The 23,733-nt window shown below is 39.9% G+C and overlaps 1 protein-coding gene across 2 annotated transcripts in view; it reads left to right on the forward strand.

The window, feature by feature from the left end:
* The window catches only part of ptprb (protein tyrosine phosphatase receptor type b), a 115,240-nt gene that overhangs the window by 76,580 nt on the left and 14,927 nt on the right, over positions 1–23,733 (forward strand). For both annotated transcript variants that reach the window (XM_072551686.1, XM_072551687.1), the window contains 14 exons: positions 3,069–3,332; positions 4,512–4,778; positions 9,929–10,213; positions 12,796–13,074; positions 15,092–15,241; positions 17,178–17,421; positions 17,524–17,621; positions 17,793–17,898; positions 19,634–19,708; positions 19,813–19,830; positions 19,936–20,017; positions 20,149–20,239; positions 21,654–21,730; positions 21,859–21,993. In XM_072551686.1, the coding sequence (XP_072407787.1) occupies positions 3,069–3,332; positions 4,512–4,778; positions 9,929–10,213; positions 12,796–13,074; positions 15,092–15,241; positions 17,178–17,421; positions 17,524–17,621; positions 17,793–17,898; positions 19,634–19,708; positions 19,813–19,830; positions 19,936–20,017; positions 20,149–20,239; positions 21,654–21,730; positions 21,859–21,993 (2,171 nt within the window). The remainder of the gene's footprint in view (positions 1–3,068; positions 3,333–4,511; positions 4,779–9,928; positions 10,214–12,795; positions 13,075–15,091; positions 15,242–17,177; positions 17,422–17,523; positions 17,622–17,792; positions 17,899–19,633; positions 19,709–19,812; positions 19,831–19,935; positions 20,018–20,148; positions 20,240–21,653; positions 21,731–21,858; positions 21,994–23,733) is intronic.

The following is a 23,733-nucleotide window of genomic DNA, read 5'->3' on the forward strand; positions in this document are numbered from 1 at the left end:
GTTCAATAAAACTGTTCCAGGCTCAAACTGAAGACTGGTCATTTTAAAGACATGAAGATAAATTAGACTCAACGGGAAAGGGCAAAATGAAAATAAACATAAGGGAACTAGCCTTTATACATCAGTCTTGGATCAGAGCAAACACACCAAACTCTGTGTTAGGATAGTTCAGGACCAACTCCATATTTCCAAATAAATAATTTAGCAATTTCAATATAGCTGTGGACAGCCTCACCTGTGAACCATGTCACATCAACCCCTTTATTGCATCTAAGTTGAAAAATGAAAGGTGAAAACGTTATTCCGAAAGCATGCTTTCAAATTTAAAACATGCCACTGAATGAAAATATCTTAAATTGTCAATTGAGAAGTGTAACTGAAGATAATTTCATAAAAAAGAAGTTGAAGTAAGTCAGTGCTGTTACTAGAATCAAATCTTAACAGAGTTCTGAATTTATAAGTTTAGGTCAGAAGTTATACGTGGACGTAGTTAGCTTCTCAAATACATTGAAATCTATTAATACTCATTTACTAAACTGAGCAATGGATTTCTGAATTTTGGCACAAAAACAATTCAGCTAAAATGACAAATAAGTTACTAGCTCAGATTTTATGGTAGACCATAACTGTGAGATTATCAATGTTCATTGTTATTTAAGGGTAAATTGGACAACAATTTCTGATGATGGCACATGTGGCACAAAAAATCAGAAATTTGCAGACTTGGCTACCTTGCTGCAACAGTATCTTGCCGAGAGATTTGACACTTAACACATTGAAGGACATGAAGTTCAAGCACCTATGTGATAAGAACCAATAAACATTAGCAAACGTTAAGGCTTATCCATTCAAGTAGAAATAACTTTTCAACAGTGTACTAAGTCTGAATTACAATCAAATGACATCTCTGGCACTGAAAATAAACTTTTACAAGAGTGGAGTCTCATTCTAACAGACATTTATAACTGTTAGTTTATAAAACACTGCTAAAAAAACTTTTTCTCATTCTCTTCTATCTCTCTTAATGTTTCTTTTCCAAAATGTTATCGAGCTTCTGTATATGACCCATCACTGAATTAAATATTCAAATTTACGTTTCCTGGTTCAGACTCTGTGGGTTGGATTTTTGAAGCATATTTGGGAACTCAACACCCAAAACATTTGGTGCCATCTCCATACCCCAGTTGCATTGCTCTTATGATGCTATTTTCTAATGACCTAATTGTCTAAGGGGCAAGCTTGGTGTTTGGTTAGTGACACCATGCAACTCCAGGAAGCAGAGGCTGCCTGCTTGGTGCTAGTAGCTGAGTCAGACAGTGGCCTTGTTGGGTCCCACTGCTGAAAAGTGCATACAGTTCCTCAGAGAGCCAGAAGCAGCAACAAGACTTCAACTTCACAAACACTTTCCAACCTGACTTCAGATTTACCTGAACCATCTCAGACACCTCCCTCTCTTTCCTGGACCTCTCCACCTCCATTTCTGGTGACCAACTCAACACGTACATCCACTGACTGACTCCCACAGCGACCTGGACTATACCTCCTCCTACCCTGCCTCCTGTAAAAATGCTATCCCTTATTCCCAATTCCACTGCCTCCACCGCATCTGCTCCCAGGAGGACCAATTCCACCATAGAACATCCCAGATAGTCTCCTTCTTCAAAGACCACAATTTCCTTTCCCACGTGGTCGACAATGCCCTCCAGCACATTTCCTCCACTACCTGCACCTCTGCCCTTGAATCCCACTTCTCCAATCGCAACAAGGATAGAATCTGCCGGCTCTCACCTTCCACCTCACCAACCTCTGGATACATCGCATTATCCTCCGCCATTTCCACCACCTACAAACAGAGATATATTTCCCTGCCCCCCATCTGCGTTTCGGAGAGAGCATTCCATCCGCGACTCCCTTGTCAGGTCCAGGCCCCCACCAAACCACCTCCCCTCCCGGCACTTTCCCCATCACCGCAAGAAGTGCAAACCCTGCACCCACACCTCCCCCACATCTCCGTCCAAGATCCTAAAGGATCCTTCCACATCTGACAGAAATTCACCTGTACTTCCACACACATTATCTACTGTATCCATTGCACCCAATGTGGTCTCCTGTACATCGGGGAGACAGGATGCCAACTTGCAGATCATTTCAGAGAACATCTCTGGGACACCCATACTAACCGACCCCATTGCCCCGTGGCTAAACACTTCAACTCTCCCTCTCACTCCACCAAGGACATGCAGATCCTGGGCCTCCTCCATCGCCAAACCTTAACCACCGGACACCTGGAGGAAGAATGCCTTATCTACTGCCTTGGCACCCTCCAACCACATGGGATCAATGTGGACTTCGCCAGTTTCCCCATTTCTCCTCTCCCCACTTTATCCCAGTTCCAACCTTCCAATTTGGCACCACCCTCTTGAACGTTCCTACCTGTCCATCTGCTCCACCCTCCTCTCAGACCTATCACTTTCACCCCCAACTTCATCCAGCTATCACATTCTCAGCTACCTTTCCCCCAACCCCACCCCCATCCCATTTATCTCTCAGCCCCCTTGGCCCACAAACCTCATTCCTGATGAACGGCTTATGCCCGAAACATCGATTTCCCTAGCTCCTCGGATGCTGCCTGACCTGCTGTGCTTTTCCAGCACTACACTCATTGACACTGATCTCCAGTATCTGCAATTCTCATTTTCTCCAACAAGGATGAAAAGGTTGAGAAACACAAACGCAGGAAGAATATGGGTCCAGAGTTGGCACTGCTGCAAGTAGATATTTAAATGACAGTTTTAAAACAAGGGCAAAGAAATTTTATTTAACCCACAGTGAGGCAGACAACTGAGTGCTAGACTGATTTCACCAAATTAAATTCCATTTCTCAATAGGAAGGGTCTCTTCGCAAGCTCTGGAAGGAGAATAAGAGGTTGCTAGTTTATGCTGAATGTGTCCTCCATTCCCACTTCTCTCCACCCCACCCCTCAAGATCCTGATATAATGTTTGTGTCTGATTTACAGAATCCACAGTTCTTTCCATTTTAATCTACCCAGTGTGTTTGCCTGTTCAGTTCCAGCTGCCGTCACAGATCTGATGTTGCATGGGAACAGCGTTGAGACTCTATCGTTCAACTGGACCAAGGCAGAAGGAGAATGTGACTCTTATGAAATATACCTCTACAATTCAGACAAGACACTTCACGACAGAAAATCTGGCACTCAGAATCTTGAAGATTGTTCCTTCCAGAACCTGACACCAGGCAAAATGTATAAGCTTGTGATAGTCACTCATAGTGGAGATTTAACAAATGAATCCTCTGTTTTTGGAAGGACAGGTAAAGCAGTACAATTAGCGTAATAATTTCTGCTGATTTATTTCAATCTGAAATTTTGTCATTGTTGTGCCATTTTCGTTCTCCCTTAAGGTAGCAAATATGATCCCAGCTATCTTTTGCTCCATGAGCAGGAAAAATAATTACAAGTGACAGCTCAGTTATCAGTGGGATGACTTCCTTTAAGTAAATATGTTTCTGAAAATTACATTTGCATTTTTGTTGCGAAAAAGAAGAATGCAGAACATTTTTTACTCACTCACACTGAAATGTTTATCATCACATGCTTGAATACAAAATATCACAACATAGCTTAACAGATACAGGTATCAGACTAGCATTAGCAGATTTCATCTTATGAAAACACTATGTCATGTTTCAAAGATGTAAAGCATTTATTAGATTTTCTACTTGAATAGTTAACTGATTGAAAAAATTGCTTATAATTATCAAAAACCTTATGAAGTGGTACGTCAATGACTTGTATTGTCTACCTCAATTATCTGTCCTGTTTATCTCCAAAGATCCAGTATTTCCTCTTCAGCCATTTTTCCTGTTTGTCTTTACTTTGTACTTCTTCTTTAGCCCTTCCGGGAAAGAAGGGAGTGCAGTTCCCAACACTATTCCTGATAGGGTGTGACAAAGACTCTAAGTGACTGCAGCATTAATTGCACACTGTTGTATTCTAGACCCCTTGTTATAACGGGGCAGTAGCTTGCAGGAAAATCTCCTGCTCCTCGGATGCTGCCTGACCTGCTGTGCTTTTCCAGCACCACTCTGATTTAAACCCTTGAGATAATGGTTAACATGTCAATAGTCTTTATAATTATTTTTCTACCTGTGCGCTAACTTTTAGAGATTTACCTGAAGTCTGAAATCAGTTCACAGTGACTCATCTCTTACCGTAAAGAAACGCTGTGATTCGTCTCTCTTCGCATCAAGATGGCCTCATACTTTGAACTTTATCAGTAATTATTTTCCACTCATTGAACCTCTTCAAATTCTTTTTAGTCCTGTTTCCATCTGCACAATTTACTGTGCACTCTAGCTTTGTACATTCTGCAAAGTTGCATATACCTTTAATCCTTTGCCAAAGCCATTGATGTGTGTAGATACCTTTACAGATCTTCATTTGCATTCTTGTGCTTTCCTGAATATCCAAACCTAATTTTATTTGTTTAGTTCCAGCTCAGGTTACCCATCTGCAATGGATGAACATTAACCAAACTGACAGCTTGCTGTTCACATGGACCCCAGCTTTGGGGGAATTTGATTCCTACAACATATCACTTTATAATCCAAATAATACTGTTCAAAGCAATATATTTGGAAAGAAAGACATGAAGGAATGCAGCTTTCAGGACTTGATCCCTGGTAGGATTTATCACATGGTGATAGTAACACAAAGTGGAGATTTGAGCAATAAAGCTTCTGCTGAGGGAAGGACAGGTAAGGATTGATCAATGTTTGCATTTTAAATATCTGTAGCCAGTGTATCTGTCATAAATGGTAGGCCAGACAGTACCATGAATAAACTCTACATATAAAAGTATATTTACTCAAATGGGAAAGGTACCAGGGGTGATTGTATCTTTATTAGCACAATCTCATTTCCACTGGAAAATGAGACATGTGCAAAGCAGATGGCTGATTAACTATCAGCAACAATAAAAGATAAAATTATCTCCACTGTGTGTGTATAAATGGACAGGACCAATTGTAGTCACAATTCAAAGTATCAAGAACAGTTTTAAATAAGAAAGATAATTGTTTCATGCTGTTTTATTGTAAAACACTTCTTAATCTGCAATAACAATGAATATGTAACTGACATACGATATTTACACCTATAAGAAACCGTAGTCCAGAAATGATATAGCAGGTTAAAGCAAGGCTCCAGTTTAGCAATAGAGCACTATATTTGTATATGACATGGTTAGAATGCTCCTGTCAGTATAAATTTGGCATCACTTGATCATTCTTTCAGAACAACAAATTCTGTTTTTTCCCCAATTGTTATAAAGTAATCTATAATTACAAAGAGCTCAGCCAGCAATCTAAAACCTGGTAACACTTATTCAACAAGGAATTCACATTCACTACAGAGTAATAAAAAGATGCTTTGAAACTTCTTTTACAACTCACTCGTAAGATGATGGCATTGCCATCTGGCCAGCGTTTATTTCCCTAGTTGCCCTCAAGAAAATGGTGGTGAGCTGCCTGCTGGACATTTCTGGGACACACACACACCCAATAACCCCATCACACGGTGTGCAAATACTTCAACTCCCCATCCCACTCCCCCAGGGACATGCAAGTTCTGGGCCTCCTCCACTGCCAAATCCTAGCCATCCGACAATTCACTCGTTTCCTAAACTCCCCTCCCCCCACCTCATCTCTGATCCAACCCTCCAACTCAGAACCACCCTCTTGAATTGTCCTACCTATCCATCTTCCTTCTGCTCCACCCTCCCCTCTGACCTATCACCATCACCCCACTCCATCTACCTATTGCCTTCCCAGCTATCTTCCCCCACCCCCACTCCCAACCCCACCCTTCTATTTATTTCTCAGCCTCCTTCACCCCCCTCCTCCCCCCTATTCCTGATGAAGAGCTTATACCCAAACCATCGACTCTCCTGCTCCTTGGATGTTCTCTGACCTGCTGTGTTTTTCCAACGCCACCTTTCGATTGACAGTCCAGCATTTGAAGTCTTCACTTTCTCCATGTGCTGTAAGGTAGACCCTCAATGTCCTTAGAGAGGGAATTCCAGGATCTTGACCCAGCAACAGTGAAGGAACGATGATATATTTCCAAGACAAGATGGTAAGTGGCTTGGATGGGAACTTGCAGGTGGTGGTGTTCCCATGTATCTGCTGTCCTTGTCCTTCTAGATGGAAGTCATTTTGGGGTTGGAGGATCTATGGTAAATTTCTGCAGTGATCCTTGTAGATGATCAACACTGCTGCTACTAGCCTTTGGTAGTGGAAAGAATGGATGTTTGTGGATACGGTGCCCATTAAGTGGGCCAATTTGTGCAGGATAGTATCAAGTTTCTTGAGTGTTGGTGCAGTTGCATCCATCCATTCAACTGAGGAATATTCCATCACGCTCTTGACTTGTGACTTTTAGATGGTGGACAGGCTTTGGCGACTCACAGAATGAGTTACTTGCTGCATTCCAGGCCTCTGACCTGCACTATAGTCACTGTACATATATGGTGAGTCCAGTTGAATTTCTGGTCAATGGTAACCCCCAGGATGTTGATAATAGGGTATTCACTGATGGTAACACCATTGAATGTCAAGGGGTGTGATTAGATTGGCTTTTATTGGAAGTGGTCATTGGCTGGCATTTGTGTGGCACGAATGATACTTGCCGTTTTTCAGCACCACCTGAATATTGTCCAAATCTTGTTGCAATTTAACATGGACTGCTTCAGTATGTAAGGAGTCATGGTGCTGAACATTACACAGTCATCAATGAACATCCCTACTTCTGACCTTATGATGGAACGAAGATTGTTGGTGAACCCATTGAAGATGGTTTGGCCTGTGACACTACCCTGAGGGACGCCTGCACAGATGTCCTGCAGCTGAGATGACTGATCTCCAACAATCAAAGCCTATGTGCCAGATATGACTCCAACCAGTGGAGATTTTCCACCTGATTCCCATTGATACCAGTTTTATGAATGTTCCTTTTTGCCACACTCAATCTGATGCAGTCTTGATGCAAGGGCTCTCACTCACCTCACCATGTACTGATTTTATTTGGATCTGAAGGACTTGTAAAAGATGCTGCCCATTTTGTTTTCGCACTGAGAATCAAAAGCTTGAGATGAAGGTTTGAGTTGAATCAGTGCTAATTGACACTGTTAATGGATTTTAAAAAGTTGTCTTTCCAAAGTGACATTGCACTTTGTAAGCACCCTCTATTTGCAGTACAGTTCAGAGTATCTACACATTTGGAACATATTAGCAAAACAAGATCCTGTCATCATTTAAAATGTGAAAGGAGACTTTTTTTTAAAATTAGGAATGCAGAAACAGATGTCAGAGCCTCAGGTATGTTCTGGGATTCTAATCACAGTTTTACAAGGAGAAAATTGGCTCATTGTCTGGAACAAGGGAAAACAATCTATTACATTCTAAAAGTCAATTAACAAAGACAACTGAATTCATTGCAGAACTCTGTAGTATGATGTGGAGATAAAATGCATCTCTTTAAAAAAATCCAGGAATTTCATATAATAATGTATTTAATAATTTTGAAAGTAATTACTTATGATTTTGTGATTAATAAAACTCTGAAATGTCTAATTCCCAAATCATGATGTTCATTACCATGATCTAAACTGACGTGCCACTGCACAGACAGAAATTAAGTTTAATTAAGGTGTCATGTTACAAAATTCAGCTATACGTTAATTACCCTTTAACCACGTGAACTGCTTTGCCAAGGGTCTGTTTCACCCAACCTCATGCCCCTGACTCTGCAAATTTCAGCAGGGCTCAGGTCAATGGGTGCAGCCAGCCAGGAACATGTCAACACTTCACCTGGGAGTGGATTTTCTAGCCCACTATTTAAATGCTGTTTTAACAAAATCAAACACAAGTTTGTAACAAGGAAAAGGCTTGTAAGATGCAACATTTAATTCACTTTCCTGTATGCTACAAAACTATAGATACCATTCAAGGGTCTATGGAAGAGAATAGAGGTCATTTAAAGTTGAATGCCATAACCTGCTTGTGTTCTGTACACAGGCCATAAGACAACTGAAGCAAAAAGAATTCTTAAAAAAAGAAACACCCAGTAAAAGAAAGAGTTTTTAACATTGGTCCATTGAAACAATGCAGAAGGGCATGTCGGGAGCAGCATCAGACATACCTAAAGAGGTGTCAACCCTTTAAAGCTAAAACACAAATCTACCTGTGTGCCAAACAGCAGAAGCAGGAAGTAGTCAACAGGCAATTTCACACTAATGGATCAAGTCTACGCGTTGCAGTCCTGCCACATTCAGCTGTGAATGGTGATGGACAATTATTCAGTTCATTGGAGGAGGAGGCACAATAGACATCTCCATCCTCAATATCAGAGGATCTCAGCACATCAGTGCAACAGATGAGGTTCAAATATTCCAAACAATCTTTGGCCAGAAGTTCTGAGTGAATGATCCACCATGGCCTCCTCCAGAGGTCGCCGCGTTGCAGACACCAAGCTTCAACCAGTTTGATATCAAGGTTGCATTTGACCAAGTGTGGCATCAAGGAAACCGAATAAAACGAGAGTTAATGGGAATCAAGGGAAGCTCTTCGCTGTTTGAAGTCATTACCTGGCACAAAGGAAGATAGTTGTAGTTGTTGGATGTCAGTCATTCCAGCCACAGGACATCACAGAAGAGTTGCTCAGAGCTATATCCTAGGTCCCACTATAGTCATCAGTTTCATCAATGATCTTCCATCTATCATGTGGTTAGAAGTGGGGATTTTTGCCAATGATTGTGCAATGTTTAGTATCATTTGACTCAGATACTAATGCAGTCCACAACCAAGTACAACAAGACCTAGTCAATATCAAGGTTTGGGCTGATAGGTGCCAAGTAACATTTGCACCACACACATGCTAGACAATGACCACTTCCAATCTAATCACCACCCTCAACATTCAATATTGTTACCATCGCAGAATGCCCCACTATCAACATCCTAAGGGTCACCATTGACCAGAAAATTAACTGGACTAAGTACAGTGGTTATAAAAGCAGGATAGAGGCTGTGAAATCAGCAGCAATTAACTCACCTCCCAACTCCCAAAGCCTACTTGGTATTTTTGCTCCCTCCACCACAAATATACAATAGATGAATTACATGAAAAACCAAAGGCTTCTTAGGCAGCACCTTCCATATGCACAACCTTGGCTATCTCAAAGGAATAGGGCAAAAGATACATGGGAACATCCCCACTACCAGGTTTCCTTCCAAGCCACTCATCATCCTGACTTGGAAATACATCACTATTCCATACCTGTTGCTGGGTTAAAATCCTGGAACTCCCTCCCTAAAGCATTGTGGCCAAGAGGCAGCTCACCCACCCTCTTCTCAGTGGGGAATTAGGAATGGCAATAAATGCTGATCCAGTCAGCAAAGCACACATCCCTCAATGAATAATAAGAAAAAGTAAAGTGATCAAAGTTGGAAAGATATAGAGATCTAACCTAAAAGGCAAAGTAGAGGGCAGCAGAAAGAAATGTTGAGCTAGGCATAGTTGGATGACAGATGTCACAAAATGGTTGCAGAAAAGCCTAGGTGACGTGTGCAGATGATGCAAGATAGATAAGCTTGACATACCATGACTGCAGGTATCCTGACTAGCTACAAATTGTAGCAACAGTAGTTTGGTTGCACAACAAATCCTTATTGCAGCCTGGGAAGCGTTCATAAATTTAATAACCCTGACAGGAAGAAGTTGGAGATAAGCACATGAAAGTTTTAACTGTATTGAAATATTCTCTACACGTACAAGGGTGAGTAACTTAACAATAGTATGGTTGATATTTTGATTTACTGTTCGTTGATAATCTCTCAATCTCTTAAAGCGCCCAGACCTCCAGGATCAGTATCTTTTGCTGATGTTACAAACACTTCATTGGTCATCACTTGGCTGGGCCCTCCAGATGGGACGGATTATGATGACTTTGAGCTGCAGTGGATTCCAAAAGACCCTCGGGTTGTTGTTTTCAACCCATACAACACCATGAAGTCGAAAGGACGAATCATACAGAAGCTCCATCCTGGGCGTCACTATACCTTCATGGTGCGCACTGTCAGTGGGAAATCATTAACATCCTTTAGTGAACCTGTTCAAGCTCCTATCAGAACAAGTAAGTTAGAGCACAACACTATTTTTATCACTGTTCAGAGCAAAAATACGTCATTGAATTATGTAGCTATTATCTTAGCTTAGAGAAAAATGAACAAATGGAACTGATAAAACTCCCTGCAGTAGATTACTGGGTAAGTACACTCTGTTCAAGCCAGAATGGCGCAAGTCTTTGTCTATGTTCTGTGCTGTGATACTTACTCTCAATCTGGCCAGCACTCAGGACTTGGTATTTGGTTCTTAAATGCAAAAATGGAAGAAAACAATCAGCAAGGATTATCATTCCTGATTCACCTTCTTGAACATCAACTGAGTATAGAATCAGATTGAGCTGTGATACCACCATGGATCAGCACTTCACTGTGCAAGCTCAGTTAAAATCGAGTTATTGGATGATTGCCAGAATACAGGGAATATCACCCGAGCAGGAGATGGCTAAACAAAAAATCATATTTGCTTCATATGCAGAGTGACAAAATAAGTTACAGTATGTTTTTAGTACATATTAAAAATTCTGCAGAAGCCATTTGTCTCGATTATATCATTAATGAGGCAAAAGCAAATTGTATTAGTTGCAAATCAACAATGATCTCACTGAATGGCAGAGCAGGATAGAGGGGTTAAATCACCTATTTCTGTTTGTATTTTCCAATATAAGATGCAGTTTTCTTTTGGCATGATGATCGGCGTATAAATCCAAGTATTTATTGTTTACTTCTAACATTTGTTGAATCATTCTTTGTTTCTTTACTCATTGATGAATTGTTGGATTATTGCAATTCAAAAGGGTTTCCGCTAAATCTTCCCAGAAATAGGGTTTGTTGGATTATTGAAAGCTGGCTTAAAGATTTATGTATTGGTTTTTCAAATCAAGTAATCTCAAAATACTCAGCTGAGCCTGAATTGAGACAACAGTTAAACCCTCTTACTGCCGACCTAAATATGTCAGTGAGTCTACAATGTTAAATGGGCTATAACATTAATGTAATAAAAAAAACACAAAAGAACAGACACAAGGAAATATATCAAAGTATCAAACAAAGCAAAAGAATTGGAAACATGTCCTGAAAATATCATAGTGAATGAAATTAATTCATGTAATGACTCCTTTCACTCACAAATATATTTCCAAAGTTATACTATTCAGGGAAACAGTAATTTATACATTAGGGAAACTAGACAAGGCTTAGCTTGGATTATTTAGATAAATAAAGTGCAGTAAATTAGTTGACTGAAAAAGTAATACACTATCTGTATAATGGGGTAAGTTGTTTTTTCATATAAAACTTTTAGAGTTCTTTAATTTTTTTTGTATTCATTCATGGCTGAAGCCAGCATTTATTGCCAATCCCTAATTGTCTCTTAAGTCAGTTGCTTGCTAAGCCGTTTTAGAGTGTGGCTAAGAGTCAACCAGATTGCAGTGGTCACAGACCATGTAAGAATGGTGATTTCCTTCCATGAAGGATATCAGTGAAACAGATGGGTTTTTGTAACAACAGTGGTTGCATAGTCACCAGTAGAGGAACTTTCAATACTACATTTCTATTTAACTCCAATTTTACAGTCTGCCATGGTAGAATTCAAACCCATGTCCTAGAACATTAGTTTGGAGTTCAGGAATTCTTACCCATTGACATTACCATTTGTCACTCTAATTAGTGGATTAAAAAGTACAATGGAACTTGTATTTATACATGATTTGGAGATGCCGGTGTTGGACTGGGGTGTACAAAGTTAAAAATCACACAACATCAGGTTATCGTCCAACAGGTTTAATTGTGACAACCACCCGATGAAGGAGCAGAGCTCCGTAAGCTAGTGCTTCCAATTAAACCTGTTGGACTATAACCTGGTGTTGTGTGATTTTTAACTTTGTATTTATATAGTGCTTTTAAAATAAGATGCAGGTACAGAACTTCATAAAACCTGAAATGAGCAACAAACAGGAATTGGGAATAAAAAGGATAATCATAAAGATCAATTCTAAGGCATATTTTAAAGGTGAAGAGGAATGGATTAGTAGGCAGGTGTGGTTTAGGAAGAAAATTCCAGAATATAAAGCTGTGATTGTCAAGGAATTTGGCTACAAAGTTGGGATGGAAGGTACAGGTAAATACGTAATAGTTGGAACACTGGGGGTTACAAGCTGGGATGTCGAGTTGGAGAAGAAGATGGGAAGTTGATAAAATTCTAAATAAGGAATTGGAATTGGGATATTGGGGCACAGGGAGCCAGGAGAAATAAGTAAATGCAGTATAGAATAAGACAAATTAAAGGCATGAAGCCTGAGACAAATTGAAGCTAACATGCTTGAAATCAGTATGAGAAAGCAGCAATAAGAACATTGGTGACATTTTCAGAAGTCTCACAACGCCAAGTTATAGTCTTAACAGGTTTATTTGAAATCACAAGCTTTGTCCATCCCAGTCCAATACCAGCACCTCCACAATGCCAAGTCAACATGAAAGATTCTGAAAGCAGCCTTTATTTTGAAAGTAATTATCAGTGTGATTTAAGAACTATGTTAATGTTGATTTTTTTTCCATCTTGCAACAATTATAATTGTTTCTTTGGTTATTACAGGGCCTGACAAAATACAGCACATCAGGTGTCGGCCTCAGAGTTCCACTGCAGTCTCCTGCTCCTGGACGCATCCTGACTCAGACTATGATGGCTATGATGTTAAATGCTACCACTATGACAAAAAAGAATTGGTATACTCACGAAGAGTTGAAAAAGAATTAGTTCAATATATCATCAAGGAACTAGAGCCGGACAAGAAATATTTAGTGGCTATAAAAGTTATCTCTGATAAAATGACCAGTGATGCTGTTGAGGACAGTGTTATTACCATGATTGATAGTAAGTATTCACAATCAAATATTCTGAAGCTTTTGCAAAATTGTTTATTTTGTTCAAAAATCTTCTAAGTACAAAGTTTGGCACAGTTTTTTGTATATTAGGAAGTGCCTATTTCAACACAAATGAACTTGACCAAAGAAATAAATGGAGAAAAGGATGAAAATAGACCCTTTTCTGAAAAACCAATGACAGGTTAGCATGATAAAACAGTGCCGATTGCATTTATTTCCAGAATCCAAAAAATTGAATTTTTATCACTGTGAAGGCAAAGGTGTTTTGAGTGATTTGCCATTTTGCTGACTCAGACTTTTTGGTAGTTTCAAAATTATAATGAACACTTTTGTGTTGGTTTTCCAACTCTGATATCTTGATCAATATCAAGCTGAAGTTATCACAAAATAACTCCTCCTTTCAGTACATTTTACCATTTCAGTATATAATTTACTTAGGACTGAGTCTCTAAAGAATGTTGATCCAAGTCGAATAGGCCAGCTTTTTTGTGGAGTAAGCTGGGAGGTCGAATTTGAATATGTCCCAATCTAGCAGCCCAATGTATTTTCATTCTAGGAAGGTGGGATAGAGTTGGGTCATCTAAATCCAGAAGCAGGCCACGGTAGCAATGAAGCCAGACAGATCACCAGGCCATCAGACTGGAGTGTTCATGTCCTTTTACTTGGACACCAGGCCAGTTTGAAGGATAATTTCAGAGTCTCAAACCCTTGGTCCTCACCAGTAACCCCCCATCCACATCCATGCTCCATGTCACATCCCTGCCCCCATTCCCCCATGCAACCTTAACCCTCCTCCTTCCATAATCTGCATTCCTCCCATTTATCTCCCATAGCCAATTACCCAATATACATTGTAAGCAGACATCAGGATATCTTCGAAATGGACAGTTTTTTTTTAAAAGATGCATTTCTATGTTATTCAGAGCTTTGTTTTTAATGCTAATTTCAAGGATGTCTGAGGCCTGACATAATCATTACTGAAGAGAGAGTATGTGAGGGACATGAGGGTATGGGGAGAACGGATGGGGCATGGTAATATGGAGAGGCATGAGGATAACCTGGCAGTGGATGGAGGGTGAGTGATGAGAGCTTGAGGGTTTGAAAATATTCTTTATAACTTGCACCAGTCCCCAGGAAATGGAGACAGACATCCTAGCATGCCTAATTGGCCACACACCTACCTCTCTGCTTCCCTCATGCCTACCTCCAGAGTTGCAGGGCTAAACTCCATTCCACTTCCACTTCCCCAGTCCAGAAATATGGCAGATGGGGACATTCTTGAATGAGACAGATCTGTTGGGTCAATAAATTTCCTCACTCAACCTTTCCTACTCCTCCGTAAAATTCCAACCTCCGTCTATTTGGCTGCTATTGTGTTATTGGATTCCATACTTCCAATTCATACATTGCTTCATCTTATGAAAACAAAATCCAGAGTCCTGCAAAATTATTAATTTCTCTCAGCACGTTGTAGCTTTGCCTTCCCTAAACCATTATTTCATTTTTTTCAACTGTTTATTAGCATATTTCTAATTGAATCTTTAATGATTATTCTATTTAGAATAACTCAGTTTTTATACTGTGATACCTCCAACATCTCCAGTGGAAAACACTATTGTGTTTGATTTTCTTGTTCTTAAAACTATTCAAAATGGTACTGGATCATGGTGACAGTGAAAAAGCTTTTCACTGTATTTTATTGTTTTTCTCAACTATAAAATACATGTGACAATAAAATCATTCATTCATTTTGATTGATGACATTTACAATTGCACACAATTGCAATTTCTCTGTTACTTGTAAGGAATTCAACTACAGAGCCTTTAAGTTGTCTACCTAAACCTTTCTTTAACATATCCAATTCCAAAATGTTTAATATTTCTAATAATTTAATGAGCAAAACATGAGAATAAAGTTTAGTTCTGTAATTGACCAGTATTATTCAGTGTACACAAAAGGTTTGCAACAAAAGTTGTAATAACGTATATATGTATTTTTCCCTCAGGTCCACCTCCTCCACCATCACATATCCGAGTTGATGACAAAGCAGTTGTCATTACCAAATCCACCATATATTTCAATTTTAATTGTAGTTGGTTCAGTGACGTCAATGGAGCCATAAAGTACTTCACTGTCATAGTGTATGAATCAGAAGGTAGATATCATTTGACATGATTTGTGTTGTTAACTAATACTGATGAACTGAAAAAGTCATAAGTCACTTTTATAAACATGTGCTCTAGATTAAGGCCTTGGTTCGCTAGAAGGATCGATCAGGAAATCACCAGCCCACCCTGCATGATGTTACAATTAATGCTATGGTGGGTATCAGCTTATAGTGTGAGGACAGCATCGGCAGCATGGGGGCTTTCCTACAAGTGAATCTCTTGATCATTCTGGAATTGTGAAGCCTGTTTCACAACCTGTTGGTGGGCGGCACGGTGGCACAGTGGTTAGCACTGCTGCCTCACAGCGCCAGAGATCCGGGTTCAATTCCCGCCTCAGGCGACTCTCTGTGTGGAGTTTGCACGTTCTCCCCGTGTCTGCGTGGGTTTCCTCCGGGTGCTCCGGTTTCCTCCCACACTCCAAAGATGTGCAGGTCAGGTGAATTGGCCATGCTAAATTGCCTGTAGTGTTAGGTAAGGGGGAGATGTAGGGGTATGGGTGGGTTGCGCTTCGGCCGGTGCGGTGTGGACTTGTTGGGCCGAAGGGCCTGTTTCCACACTGTAAAGTAATGTAATCTAATCTAATCTGTTTCATCAAAAAAAGCTTAAAGGATTATTTCCTGGTATCATTCATAAAGCCTGGGTGAGAATATTAAAACAAACTAGCCATTTGATTCCATTTACCAGTGATTAAAAAAAGAAACTCATCTCACCACCTTCACATTTTTTTTTCAATACAATATGAATTGTTCTGACCCACTGGGGAAGTGCACCATAATTTCAGTCCTGTTAGTTTTTCTAAAAATATACACAGCACCCCAATTCACCTGACTTTCAGACCAAGTTTGATAGAAAAAATTGTCTGTCTAATCTTTTCTTTAACACATCCAATTCCAAGATGCTTAATATTTCAAATAATTTAATGAGCAAAACATGATAATATTGCTTGGTAGTGACATTTCCATCTCCAGTGACAGTCTCCAGATGGATGTTTACTACAAACCCACAGACTCTTCTAACTACCTGGACCTCATCTCCTCCGACCCAGTATTCTGCAGGAACTACATCCCATTATCCCAATTCCTCTGCCTCTTCTGCATTCCACTCCCAAGAATTTCAGATGTCCACCTATTTTGAGCGAAGTGTTTTTCCTTCCTCTGTTATCCAGACAGCCCTCCACCGCTCTACTTCCATTCCCCGTTCAACTGGCACCCTCAGTTCCTACCCTCAGCTTCACAGGTGCCTTTTTAACTTCTCTCATGGGATATGGCCAGCATTTGTTGCCCATCCCTAAGGTGGTGGTGAGCTACCCTCTTGGGTCACTGCAGTGCATGTGCTGTAGGTTGACATACATTGCCATTAGGAAAGGAACACAGGCCTCCTGGCTCAGAGGCAAGGACGTTACCACTGTTACAAGCGCTCTCCACAGTTGTTTGTATGCAGGCAAGTGCAGTTGCAGGCCTGTGTTTCTCATTCTTTAATTGTGTAATGATATTGACTGTACATGCACAGATGCATTCTGGTTTAGAGACCTCTATTGCCAGTGATTAACACCACTGGCCCTATTTCAGCAGTTTGATGATCACCTTTGCATTCAGACCAATTATTCCTTATCGGGACACAAATGGATGTAGCTTCTACTGACAAATTATCGTGAGCTGTTGTTAACCAGAAAGCGCAGGGTGATGGATGAATACTATTTGATTTGACCAACGCCACAGTTAGCCAGGTTTTTCATGAATGAGGATGTGAAAAGCAGGAAAAAAATTTCAAATTTGGATCAAAAATAGCAAATGCTGGAAATACACATAAAGGCCATTGGGATCTATAAAAAAGTTAATATTTTGGATTGTCCTCTTCGCCAAAGACATACTGAAGTGATGTAATGTACTTTATTTTACCATGACTAACTTGTTTTGTTTTTAGGTACCGAAATTACAAAGCCAGCCAAACAGCACCCCTTGCCATCTTACCTGGAATACAAACAGAACAACTCAGTCCGAAACTATCAGACAAATTATTTCTCAAGCAAATGCGCAGAAAATCCTGATGGCACGTTGCAGAACTTTGAAATAAAAGTTGGAGCTCAGATGGACAGGTTGGGAGGGAAGTGTGAGAAGGATCAGAAAACATTCTGTGATGGACCTTTAAAATCTAGAACGTCGTACAGGTCAGATCCCTAGGAAGGATGTGTTTCTTACTCCATATCCTGCCAAAATATTTGAAAGTTTCATGAGTGTACAAAAAATAACCTATGGATTTTGTTTTTCAGAATCAGTGTGCGTGCCTTCACTCAGCTATTTGATGAAGATATGAGCAATCCGTTGTATTCAGATACCTACTTCTCAATGCCTATCACTACTGAGGCAGGTAGGCGTTGGCTTATGTGCACCATTGTAAACTCCACAGTGGGACGAACCTTTTAAACTTAGCTTCTACTAACTCAGAAGATTGCCAATAGATTATTCAACACATATTATAGCTTTCAATCTGCATGTATCCAGGTACAGTAGATAATAGCTGTTTGTGTCCTGATTTCAGAACCTCTTCTTGGCGTCATAGAAGGAGCAAGTGCTGGTGTATGCCTTATTGTTGTCCTGATTTCAGTCATGGCCATAATTGTTTGCAGGAGGAAAGTGAAGCCAGCGTGAGTAATTTCAGTTTTGTGACAAATTTGGCATTTCATATTGATCCAATCAAGAGTCTGAAACTCCTTGCGTAATCTCATGGAATTCCTCAGATCTAACCTTCATTTCACTAGCGTTGCATTGCCATACATGCATTGGAAATTTTCTTGCATTTATTTCCACTGTAATGCTGCTAAAGCAGTGGATTGTAAACAACTATGAGGAACCTGACTCCTGACTAGACTGTTGCTGCATTGTGGGACTCTGTGGTATAAATGTTTATCTCTCTACTCCCTTAGCACATTATGCTCTGTATCAAAATTGGCAAAGTTTATTCCATTGACATTCTATTTGGGCTTACAGTATTTGAGGTCCATTACATTTGTTTAATTATTGCTACTGACTTAGAGTTGATTGTTATACTGTTTAAATTAGCTGTGAATCTTCTTGAAGCTGCTCCCAATCCACCAATGTAACTTTCAGGAGGTGTAGCAAAAAGCATGTTTATGTGATCTCCGTGCCCTTCCCCCAAAAGTAAGCAAGGCAAGAGCAACTCTGAAGAAATTCTCAGCCTTGTTGTGAGCTTCCAAACTTCTAACCTATTCTAATTAAATTTTGTTGAAACTTTCTGGGCTGTGAAGGTAATTCACAATGTTAATCCAAGAACATCACTCAGACTGTAGGAGTTTCAATTGCCAAAGGAGACAAGATAGAAATTACAAAGACCGGTAATGGAGAAACCAGGTCAAACCTTCAGAAACAAAGCCTAACAAGAAATGCGAAGTAATTAATAATTTACTGAGGAAGATCACACTCAGAATAAATAGGTTCAAACCAATTGGATGAGTTTCTGGATGCAGAGCTGAAGAATATAATGCAAAGCTGAATAGGCAGATTTGATCTGTCAACTTGTAATTATTTAGTAGCTTCAACCTGATAGAAGCTACCTGATAAAAACCTTTAACCTGATAAAAAACCATCAGCATGGTGGCTCAGTGGTTAGCACTGCTATCTCACGGTGACAGGACTCGGGTTTGATTCCACCCTTGGCTGTGTGGAGTTTACACATTCTCCCTGTGTCTGTGTGTGTTTTCTCCAGGTGGTCTGTTTCCCTCTCACAGTCCACAGATGTGCAGGTTAAATGGATTGGCCATGGAAGGTGCAAGGTTACAGGGATAAGGAAGGGAGTTTGGGTCTGAATGGGATGCTGTGTGGAGGGTCTGTGCAAGCTGAATAGCCTGCTTTCACACAGTAGGGATTCTGTAATTCTAAAATATCTCACGGTGCTTCACTGGAATATTACAAATGAAAGTATGTCACTGAGCAGGGAGATGACTAAAAACTTTAGACAAATTAGTAGGTCTTACAGTGTTCCTTAAAGGAAGGAAGCAAGGTGCAGAGGAATAGAGAGGGAATTACCAAGCATGGGACATAGGCAATCAATAGCGTTAAGGGAACACAGAGATCTCCCGGGTTGTGGGGGCTGAAAGAGATGGCAGAAATAAGAAAGAGCAAGATGAGAGAGAGATTTGGAAAGGATGGTCATTTTAAAATCGAGATGACTAGGAGCAAGTGCAGCTCAGTGAGTATCGTGTGATAAGGAAAAGTTCCTTGATATGAGTGGCACACAGGCAGTAGTCTTTTGAATGACCTTAAGTTTAGTGAGGTTGGAAAGTAGGAGGCTTGTTGGGCAATGATCATTTCTCCTCTTCCTAAACGTTCTTGTGTTCCTGTTCAATCTATTTGTGATTGCAGGAGTTCTGAATCGAAACCAGCATCAAAGGCAAAAGACAGGCCATCATCCGTCAATGTTCCTCTTGTACAGGGGAGGTAAGAACTTGCTGATTCTACAACACTGTAAATATTTTCCTTTTTCAAATCAAAGACACTCAAAGTTAATGTGCTCACTAGGGCTTCCTTGTCCTTTTTTTCAGGCAACCTCCAATTTCCAGGTTTGTTCGAATAATATTTATCCTAGACATCTGAATCACGGCATGTTTATTGAAATTACAATTTATGTCGTTTCTCCTAAGTGAACTCTGCCAAATTCATTTCAGAGAAATTAAGACCAGCCAGTTCGAAACTCAATTTACCAAACTTCAAGCAGATTCCAGCTATCTTCTGTCTGAGGAATATGAGGTGGGCTGGCAGCTTTTATCTATTCAGAAATATTTCAAACATATTTACTTGATTCCATGTGATGAGACGTAATGTAAATGAGAAAAACTCACTGAACACATTAGACTGAGTTATTGCTTTCCCTTTGAAAGGATTTAAAAGATGTTGGAAGAAACCAGTCTTTTGACACAGCACTTTTACCTGAAAATAGAGGGAAAAATCGATACAACAATATTCTGCCTTGTAAGTGCAACATTTCTCATGTCACCAGCTTTTACAGACGGTGCACTCGGTCTGGAGTTTATTGTTAACCAACTCAGAAATATTTTATAGTTTGAGGACTGGAGTGCAGCAGATTCACTGGCAAACTTACTTATTTAACCATTTGTCTGCTGTGTCATTACTCAGAGGCTGCATAAACTGTGGAGCAATTTAAATGTTGAGTTTTAGTGTAAAACACCAGTTATCATCAGGAGAGATATGTAACAGGTGATTGAAATACTGTCCTTTAGAATAAGTCTTGTGAGTATTTTGCTACTACAATGGTTGATTTATGCAGAGGTCTGATACTTGAAGTTTGATATGATAAGTATAGCAGTTGATTTATTTCAGACCTTGGTTGTATAGTTTGCTGTAAACTCTGGGTTAATATGCTCTAAATCTTTCATCTCAATTGATAACACCTCTGCGTCTGAAATATAGAACACAGTGTACAGTCCCTTTGGGGCAGAATCTTCATGTCCCAAACACAGCGATCCTGGGGGCAGGAAGTGAACATGACGAGGCAGGATGGTGGTGTTTCAGAGCCCCATCACCTCTCCATCTCATTCTGAACTACGTTCTAAGTGGGAAGGCAGAAGCTCAACCTTCCCATCTCACTGCCAGTTGTTGCTCCTTGGTGTCAATGAATGACCATGTAAGGATTGATTCCTGCAATCATCTCAGTTACAGATGAGATGTAAAAGAGGTGGTCCATCCAACCAGTAACCCAAAGCAGAAAAGCTGACAGTTGAGGGTTCTGGGGGGAAGGTGACCCTCTACCTGCACTCATTTGTACAGGATTGAAGGACTACACAGACATAAGACGGGGTGGCCAGGGTGAGCCCCCTTCCCTCTCCATGTGACCTTCAACCCCTAAAAGGCCTGAGACTTTGGTCTTTGGAATGTCGGGTGTTCTTCTGACAGCAGCCACTGCTTTCACTTTGGTGCTGTTGAGTTGCGAGAACTGCCGACCTCTGATTGACCAGCACTCTTGCCAGCCAGGATTTCCATTCCAGGGGAATTGATTTGGAAGATAGGTCCACCTTTTCAACAAGAGGTGAAACACCCAATGAAACTTCAATAAGAAATTAATGTTTAGGACTAAGATGAGGGGAAATTTCTTCACCCAGCAATTTGGCAGTCTCTACTGCAGACTATTCTGGATGCAATGTATTCAAGGATGAAGTAGATTATGGAGTGTCAGGCCATTGAGGGGTATGGGGAGTAAGCAGTAAAGTAGTGTTGAGAAGACATGCTCCATTTTAGCATTTTAGGTTAAATTATCTTCTTCGCTGTATATGTTAAACTCCGTTGTGATTTTTAAAGTATAATCAATATTCAGGTGCAAAACCATGATTTGATATCTTTCATGTGTCCTGTTATTGTTTATAACCAGATGACTCAACGAGGGTGAAGTTAACTTACATTGATGATGACCCTTGTTCAGACTACATCAATGCCAGCTATATACCAGTAAGCTGAACATTTATTTCAATACAGTTGTTTTATACTACTCAGTTATTTTCCATATTTGAATATCATTTAGATTTTAGTTCATGGGTTTCATAATGTATAAAGTAATCTGTTTTTTGGAATTTTAGGGTTGCAATTTCCGAAGGGAGTACATTGCCACACAAGGCCCTCTACCAGGCACTAAAGATGACTTCTGGAAAATGGTCTGGGAACAAAATGTTCATAATATTGCGATGGTCACACAATGTGTAGAAAAGGGAAGGGTAAGCATTTTGTTACGAAGACGTGGGTGTACTGTGCCTTTAAGAAAGTTAAAAGCTAGCAGAACTATCTGGCAGCACCAAGAGTTCTGAACAAGATATAATGTAACCTTTTGGTCCAGCGATAGGGTGGCTGGTTGCCTGGAGACAAAAACAAATTTGAATGTGGCCTATCAGTTTAAATTATACCGCAAAAAAAAACCAACCCCCAATCAAGTTTGAGTTTAGTATATTGACAATATTAAAAACCAATGAACCAATCCAATGCTTTGGGGTATAAGATCAGGAAAAATTGAACAGCTGTGGGAGAACTGCCAAAAGACCAACAGATGGAGGCTGTTGGTCAGAACTCTGAGAGGTACCTGTCTAGAGAAGGGGTTTGCACAGAGGAAAATGTCAACACCAACCAGGAGAGAAAATCTACAGAGGAAGATATAAAGAGAAGATTCAACCACTGGCTGGATTTGAAATTTGAATCTTTCACTAAATCTTAATCAGGGTGTTTTATCGGACTAGTATTATAGAAGGGAAAGTAAAAGATATATTAGAGAAAGGAGTTGTAAATAGTTGTTAATTAATTATTCTCTGTTATACTTTGAGAAATAAAGTTCTCAATTTTTACTTTAAATAGTTCTTAGTCTCTCAAATTTTCACAGATTACTGCACGGGATCAATCTTTTCTGTGTTGCTGGTTTAAATTAGCAGGAGGGTTTACCCCATGACGTAACAATTTTTTCAGTATTCCTTTCAAATTTGTTTATGAATAATGTTATATGAATTATCTGTCTTGTATGTACAGGGGACAGTAAATAATGTAGTGGCTCGACCACATTTTCATGAGAGAACTAACAAATCTTATTAACATAATAACTTACAAGACATAATAAAAAAGGACATGCTTCCACAGCTTTCTACATGCAGGCTGCGTTCCATGTGATCTGACATCACACGAACATAACACCCTTTTAAAAATCACACAACACCAGGTTATAGTCCAACAGGTTTAATTGGAAGCACACTAGTTTTTGGAGTGTCGCTCCTTCATCAGGTGTTAGTGGCCACTATAACCTGATGAAGGAGTGACGCTCCAAAAGCTAGTGTGCTTCCAATTAAACCTGTTGGACTATAACCTGGTGTTGTGTGATTTTTGACTTTGTACACCCCAGTCCAACACCGGCATCTCCAAATCATAACACCCTTTGCATGTGGTCAGTAGCTATTCTTAGAATAAGGTGATAATTCACCCTTCATCTACAGTTTGGTTCCTGAAATGGACTAATAATTCACAAAACAGTCGTTGGGATCCCACCATGAGAGTTTTAAAACTCTCGGTGAAAAGAAATCTGAAATTGAAAAGGCTGGTTGTAAAAGTGATCCCAAACGTGTAGGATTGTTCTAAAAATCCAACTTTTACTTTAAAAGCAGCTTGCTATCCTTACCATATCTGGCTTATATAGAACTTCAATTCCATACTGAGCTGGTTTTAATAAAAGTTCTTGATAGAAAGGAGTTCCAAAGAAGGGACTTTGAAATCGAAATCTTAACTTTGTTTCTCTATCCACAGATGCTGCCAGATTGGCTGAGTTTCTTTAGCATTTTCTATTTTTATTTTGATTATTTTTAACTGCCCTCTGAAGTAGCCTAACCCATCAATTCTTTGTGTCAAAAGAGGGAAAGATTTGTAATTACTTTTTCAATGCAACGAGGAATCTGTCATGGATGTTTATAGATGTGAATAGGGGC

This window comes from Chiloscyllium punctatum, chromosome 32 (assembly GCF_047496795.1).
Source record: "Chiloscyllium punctatum isolate Juve2018m chromosome 32, sChiPun1.3, whole genome shotgun sequence".
In the NCBI taxonomy this organism is placed as follows: domain Eukaryota; kingdom Metazoa; phylum Chordata; class Chondrichthyes; order Orectolobiformes; family Hemiscylliidae; genus Chiloscyllium; species Chiloscyllium punctatum.